This window comes from Nanorana parkeri, unplaced genomic scaffold (assembly GCF_000935625.1).
Source record: "Nanorana parkeri isolate BGI_ZX_2015 unplaced genomic scaffold, ASM93562v1 scaffold1687, whole genome shotgun sequence".
NCBI classification, from domain to species: domain Eukaryota; kingdom Metazoa; phylum Chordata; class Amphibia; order Anura; family Dicroglossidae; genus Nanorana; species Nanorana parkeri.
In genome coordinates, this window is record NW_017307955.1 from 137364 (window position 1) to 144922 (window position 7559).

Consider the following 7559-nt stretch of genomic DNA (forward strand, 5'->3'; position numbering starts at 1 on the left):
GAGGGAGAGAGAAGAGGAGGTGAGAGAGAGAAGAGGAGGTGAGGGAGAGAGAAGAGGAAGGAGGTGAGAGAGGAAGGGACAGGGGGTGAGAGATGAGAGAGAGGGATGGGGGTGAGAGAAGAGGAGGTGAAAGAGAGAGAAGAGGAGGTGAGGGAGAGAGAAGAGGAGGTGAAAGAGAGAGAAGAGGAGGTGAGGGAGAGAGAAGAGGAGTTGAGAGAGAGGGAGGAGGTGAGAGAGGAAGAGACAGGTGAGAGAGGAGAGACAGAAAGTGAGTGCTAAGAGAGGAAGAACAGCGGAGAAGGGGGAGAGAGGTAGGAGGTTTTTAAGAGATTAAGGGCAAGAGAGCTGAAAAGTGTGTGTTGAGGGGGAAGAGACAGAGAGGGACATGGGTGAGAGAGGAAAGCCAGGGACAAAGGGAGAAATTGAGGAGGGGGCAGGGAAGAAGGAGGTAAGAGGGTTAGAAACTTTCAAGAAAGAAAGGGCAGGAGTATTGAGGGGGAGACCAGGTTAGAAACTGGGAGGGAGAGATGAGAGGGTGACAGGGGGGTTCCAAGAGAGGAAGAGAAGAATAGGGGGAGAAAGAGAGTCAGAATGGGGGTGAGAGGAGGTTTTTTTTTTTTTAGAGAGAAAGGAGGAGAAGTGGGGAAGGGGGAGAAGAGGGCTAGAAAAAGGGGAGAAGGAGGCATGGGGTTCCAAAAGAGGAATGGCAGAGAAGAAGGGGGGAGAAAGTGAGTGCTGAAGATGGAAGTGCAGGTGAGTAGGGGGAGAGAAAGAGATAAGGGGTGTAAAGAGAGGAAATACGAAGGAGAAGGGGGTGAGAGAGGTAGAAGTGGGGGGAAAGGAAAGAAAAAAAGAAAGGAAGAGAGGAGACAGACAGAGATTGGAGAAAGTCCTAGCTCACCATTAAACACTTTCACTGATAACATTATAACAGACATGTAATAGAATTCCTCTGATCTTTATATTGAGGTCACTGAGAACAAACATCGGACTTTTCTTACCTTGTCAGACAACGTTACAGCCGATATGCCGACACAGCGAAGTGTTACAATGCGGGTGGAATGAACATTATTGATGAATAAAGTGACATTCACATGGGTGACGTCAGCAGTCAATAAGAGGGTTAAAAATGAGTACAAATATGGGAGCAGCAAGACGCCCAATACAGCCCCTCCCCCAAAATCCACACATCATAGGAAATATTCAGTCTTTGCCACACATCCCAGCCATCCCCTAGATGGACACCCCCCACCCCCCAGCATGCAATGCAAGAGATGCCAACAGATGAATGTGGAAGACAAATGGGTATTAGTGACAGAATGGTGAAAGTAGAAGTATCTCCTGTTTTATCACACAGCAAAAATCATTTCATGGAACACAAATCACGTGACATAAAAGTGACATTTAAAGGGATGGACCCAACATGGCTTCTGACCCTGGAGGACTACACATCCCAGCATTTTATAGCATGACGCTGGGACTTGTAGTGCTCCAGCAGTAGCCCATTCCAATGCCCCAGCAACAGGGTCAATTCACTCAAATGTGCAAGTTTTTTTTAAACTGTGTTCAGTGTTTTATCTCCTGATAGATTTCTCTCCATTCACACTCAGAACTATTAATACGAGGGGTAACAACGGTCACTTTTAATTGAAAGAGCCTTTGAACCCCTGAAAACCTTTATTTCTCATAAGTCCTTGCTGAATTTTTTCTTGTTCTTCTCAACAGACACCTGAACAATTGAGGGGTGTCGGGTGGTCCTGGACTATCTTATTAAGGCGGAGCCTGGTGTCTGGCACCCTAAGATTAGGATTTGGGAAGGTGTAGAGTCCATCTGAGAGACGGGTCAGGGTGCTGGTTCTCCAAAAAAATGGGCTCTGTGTATGGCGGGTGCGAAAATCCTTCTCCAAAGACCAGCAAAAACCCCAATCATCGCACTACGCACCGCACACTGATTCCCATACAGCGGTGAATTCCCATTTTAGTGAATTGACCCCAAAGCTTTACCAGGGCTGAAAGGGGCGGAGCCTCTGCAACCAGGGGGTGGCGGCCTCTTACCCACGCAGTCCTTGCGGTTCCAGTGTAACTTGTAGCGCGGGGGGCACAGGCAGTAATAATCGCCCACTGTATTGACGCAGGTGTGCTCGCAGCCGCCATTGTTGCTGCTGCATTCATTGATATCTAGGAAAAAAATAAAGAAAAGCCTCAGAAAACAAAAAAGGGAATCCTCAACCACGCAGGAAAAAAAAAAAAGAGCCACCATCCGACACCCGAATTCTACTTTTAAATGGTGCAATCAAAATACAATTCTCCAACCGCCTGCACCCCCTTCCCAGATTCTGGAAATAAAGACTTAATCGTTAACAGCTCTGCTATTCTAAAGTATAACAATGTCACATCATCATTGTTCTGTAATGGTGGAGGGGTATGCAAGGGAGGCTATATGGAGGATAGAGGGGCTATATGAAGCAGGGGGCTGTATAAAGGTTAGGGGTTGTATGAAGGAAGGGGGACTGTATTTAGGATGAGCGAGGATGTATAGACAATGGAGGGAGGCTGTATGAAGGCTGCGGAGGAAGGTGTGTGAGGAGCTATATGAAGAAGGAGCTGTATAAAGGTTGGGGTATATGAAGGAAAGGGGGCTGTATAAAGGTTGGGGTATATGAAGGAAAGGGGGGGTATATGAAGGCTGGGGGGCAGATTTTAGCCACCATGCCCCTCCTGCTTTACACTGCAGACAGCCCATTCATCTGGGAATCCCAGGACTGGGGACTTTCTGGCTTCCTTCTATAAAATGAGGACATATAATCGTTCTCCTCCTCCGCGGGGACCCCCCGGTGCCAAGTTTCCACGCCGCTGGATTCTGAGCGAAAGTTCAGGGAGTATTTTGGGCTCCGGGTGCGAGCGGCGGAGGGAGCCGTCACCCGCGTCAACAATCGGCCCTCTCACGTAGGCGAAGATTTTCCATCTCGCTCGGAGGACTGCGGAGCGCATCGTGACACCCGGAGAGAACGCACGCCGCTACCAACCAACCGCTTGCCATTAAGGAACGTATATTTTTGGCATTTTTATTATTTCGCCCGCGGTCAGACGCCGCGCCGCAGGAGTCTACAGTGCGGTCGCGCCGACACTTTATTTCTGAAGAGGGTGGGAGGCGAAAGGTTTAACCCTTTACCATCAACGCAGGCAGAACGTGTCCCTGAAACATTTCTTATGAGATTCTGATACAATAAATAAAATAACATACAATGAAACATTTCTTTATGTACAATATGCAAATGCTGACACACAATCCCCTCCCCCATCCTCCAGGACCAATGGTGGTGCTGTCTGAGCTTTGGCTTGAATGAGCATGCGGCATTAGCCACACCCACTGGAGCGTGAGAGGCAGGCTGCACATGAGAACAATGAAGCAAGAAATTGGACTTTTTGATAATGATTCAAATGTAATCGTAAGCCAATCCGTGATCTACGTACAAATGTGTCCGTCTGGCCTTTCGAGATCAGATATGTTGTAAAGATTGGCAAGAAATGGCGCAGAGCTCTGCAGATAAATCGTTGCACATCCGGGCACAAAGTAACCACAACACGGATGATCAGAGGTCCAGCAACATTGTATTCATAGGGCACCGGCTACAAGTTAACATGTTTGGCTAAACCCTTCCGCCTATGAGATTGCGATAGAGCGGTCGCACCCTGTGTCCAGAAATCAGTCAGTAGGTGCAAATAAGCCCCAGGAGGGGGGGGCAGTCAGTAGGTGTGAATAAGCCCCAGGAGGGGGCGGGGGGGGGAGGGGGGTGCGTCACCCAGGTCACCCTCCTATAATGGAGCCTCTGTACAGTCACTCGGCAAACACTCACGGCGCGGTATAAATAGAAAAAAACGTTTACTCATCGCGCTCGTCACACCGCTGCCGGGAAGGTACAGCGAGAAATGCCAACGAGGACGCCATAGTCACCTCCTAAAGAGACACTCCAAGCAAACAAGGCAGATCAGTCAGCGGATCCCAACGCCCAATCGATATATATCTTAAAGAGAACCAGTCACGGCTGGGCTTATGCAAGCATCTGACTATTCAATCTTAAAGTGACATTAAACCCTCAGATTTTTTTAACATAAACCAATACTGTAATGTGCGCCTTACTGTAATCCATGGTAGTTTCTCTTCTCTTTGCTGCTCTTCCTTTTAAATCTGTATCTCTTCTCATGCTGGGGGAGAACTTCTGTTTTGCAGCAGACTGCCTTGTCTCTGGAATGGATACATGGTGTCTGTGTGTACGTTGCAACCTGAGCCAGCACTACAGGAAGAGGCACTGAGCTGCAAAGGGAAGTTCTCCCCAAGCATGAGAAGACATGAGGATTTAAAAGGAAGAGCAGCAAAGAGAAGGGAAACAACCATGGATTACAGTAAGGCGCACATTACACTATTGGTTTATGTTAAAAAATCTGAGGGTTTAATGTCACTTTGAAGTGAACCTGCGTCTCGCCCACGCAGGAAAGGGCAACAGGACCACTTAAAATGTCACCTGCACCTACAAAGATATGCTGCCCTGCCAATGCCCAAAACCACCCAGCGTCTCCCAGATCTTCAGTACGCATAACAGTTTTGTTATGAAGTCGCTGATTTTCTGTCCTTTGGCTCCCATCTCCTCGATACGCACAACAGCAGCAAACAACCTCATAAAGAACCCCACAGAGGAAACCAAAATTGCAGCTAGTTTGTAGGACCTGAGGAACAGATTCAGGTTAACTAGGGCAAAAGGAGACACTGGAGCTGCAGTTTGATGATCAGTCCTTCAGCAAAGGATTTAGAGGAGCTGCGACATCACGCGAGTGCATTCTCAATAGGTGCCAGCAGCACACCGCAATCATCCTTCTACAGACCATGTGAGCCAATGCCACCCCAAATTTAAAGCGACAGCACAACCTAGGACAGAAGCTCCCTTTTCCAATGCGTCAGCCCGTAGAGCGTGTAGCCCTTGTCACAGGTGCAGGCAAAGGATCCCGGGTAATTGATGCAGGTGTGGTCACACGTCCGCTCGAAGGAGCATTCATCGACATCTGCGGTTCAACATGAAGAAGACGACAGATAATAAATCAGTCAACAAGATTGACCCCTTCATGACCAGAGGTCACCGATGCCTAGGTGCCCAGACCAAAGTTTAAAGGAGAACTATGAGGGGGGTGATTTCCACTCACCTCATAGTTCTAGCCGACCTGTGACAATGAGACTGTCACAGGTCGGCTCAGTAGATCGGGAGGTGAGCGAACACATGCCGGCGTTCGCTCACCTCTCGATCCTGTCACGGCTCTCTGCCGTGACAGGGGAGGGGCTGGATTCCCCTCTTCCCGCTCCGATCTGCCAGCGCTGACTGGCGGAACGGACGGGGGAGGGGGCGGGTACAGCTGGCTATGCCTCTAGATAGGCAGAGCCAGCTGTCAGTCACGCAGCTGGGCGGATCCCGACGTCCAGGTCGGGATCCGCTGCGGCTGCGGCGTCTCAGTATACCGCGAGCTGTAGCTCCCTATATACTGAGCCTAGGGTGACGGGAGGACGCTAGTTTGTGTCCTCCCGTTACCCCAAGGAGAACTATGGGAAAAACACTGACCCCATAGTTCTCCTTTAACATCTAACACAATAACTAATTCATTCTACAACTAAATATTGTTTATTTTCTTTAAGTTTTAACAGATACAGTGCTGATAGTTTTTCTTTAAACTGGTAAATAAACAAGAATGTTACACTGACAGCTGTGGCCGGCCTGCTGAATCCGTCAGGTTTGTTTGTAAACAAGCCGTCTGTGATTTCCATGTGCCGATCGGTTCCTGATCCTCAGTGTAGGCCAGCTGGGTTTCATAAAGCCTGCGACACACTGCATGCGAAGCGCAGCAAAGGGAAGCGGCGGCACGCAGACCTTCGCCTGCAGTGTGTCTTGCAATTTTCGATCCGGCGCGTCGGCTTGCAAGAGCTGGCATAGCTGAGCAGGCTGAGATGAAAAATTTAATCTTCAGCCAATCGGCATGCGCGTATAAACCAGCGCGCCAGGATGCCGAGTCCATTGAGTTGCGCATGAGCCAATTGGTCGGAAGATGAAGTCTTTCATCTGGCTGCGCTCAGCTCCGCCCCCTCACAGCTTCGCGTGCAGCGTGTCACAGGCTTAAACAGCCCAACGCCGGACAAGGCCGCCGCCGCCGCCAATCATCTCTCTGTCTTTGTACCTTGGCAGGACCTCTCGTCGGTCAGTAACTTGTACCCGGCTCGGCAGCTGCAGTCGAAGCTCCCCACGGTATTGCGGCAGAAGTGGTCGCATCCGCCGTTGTTGCTCTGGCATTCGTCCACATCTGCAATGACAGGGACACGCCGTTAGGGTTTCTGCACCATGCTCAGCAATTTTCTCCCAGCAGTCTCTGTGATAGCACGGGGGAACAAATGACCCACTTCCTGTGAGCCCAGGGAATTATAGACCCGCTGCCTGGGGATCTTGTCATCATGTCGCCCAGAATTCACAGGCTAGAGGCTATTGCTGGCCCTGACACATGCAGGAGGCTATTGCTGGCCCTGACACATGCTGGGGGTTATTGCTGGCCCTGACACATGCTGGGGGTTATTGCTGGCCCTGACACATGCTGGGGGTTATTGCTGGCCCTGAACCATGCTGGGGGTTATTGCTGGCCCTGACACATGCTGGGGGTTATTATTGCTGGCGGTTATTGCTGGCCCTGACACATGCAGGGGGTTATTGCCGGCCCTGACACATGCAGGGGGTTATTGCTGGCCCTGACACATGCTGGGAGTTATCGTTGCTGGGGGTTATTGCTGGCCCTGACACATGCAGGGGGTTATTGCTGACCCTGACACATGCTGGGAGTTATCATTGCTGGGGGTTATTGCTGGCCGACACATGCAGGGGGTTATTGCTGGCCCTGACACATGCAGGGGGTTATTGCTGGCCCTGACACATGCTGGGAGTTATCATTGCTGGGGGTTATTGCTGGCCCTGACACATGCTGGGAGTTATCATTGCTGGGGGTTATTGCTGGCCCTGACACATGCAGGGGGTTATTGCTGGCCCTGACACATGCAGGGGGTTATTGCTGGCCCTGACACATGCTGGGGGTTATTGCTGTTCCTGACACACATGCATGTTCTTACACATGCACAGGGTTATTGATGGCCCTGGCACATGCTAAGGGTTATTCATTGCAGGCCCTGGCACCAATGCTGGGGGTTCACGGAACATGTGTTTTATCTTGTAACTCACTTTATCTCAGCAGCAGGGGAAATCTACACTCATCTATAAGCATGTCAAATTTGAACGTTGCATCAAAAAAAGGACTTTCAGGCAATCTTTACAATGATAACAACTCAAGCGACTCAATTCACAAAGCAAACATATCAGGTTAGGGATCCTTATTTTCAGAAAAGTGAGTTATTGCCAATGGCAATATGGCCGTCACATGGTTCACATAAAGATCCTTATCCTCGAGTTAAAACTTTGTGAATTGAGCCTACTGACATAAATCATTCAGTCCCGATGGGATCCGCCTCATCCTGGCACAGA

At 49.8% G+C, this 7559-nt stretch overlaps 1 protein-coding gene across 1 annotated transcript in view; it reads right to left on the minus strand.

Moving 5' to 3' along the window:
• The window catches only part of SCUBE2 (signal peptide, CUB domain and EGF like domain containing 2), a 76063-nt gene that overhangs the window by 32404 nt on the left and 36100 nt on the right, over positions 1-7559 (minus strand). Inside the window, exons 8-10 of the mRNA XM_018571147.1 lie at positions 6217-6363; positions 4947-5058; positions 2056-2183 (exon numbers count right to left, since the gene is read on the minus strand). Coding sequence (XP_018426649.1) covers positions 2056-2183; positions 4947-5058; positions 6217-6363 — 387 coding nt within the window. The remainder of the gene's footprint in view (positions 1-2055; positions 2184-4946; positions 5059-6216; positions 6364-7559) is intronic.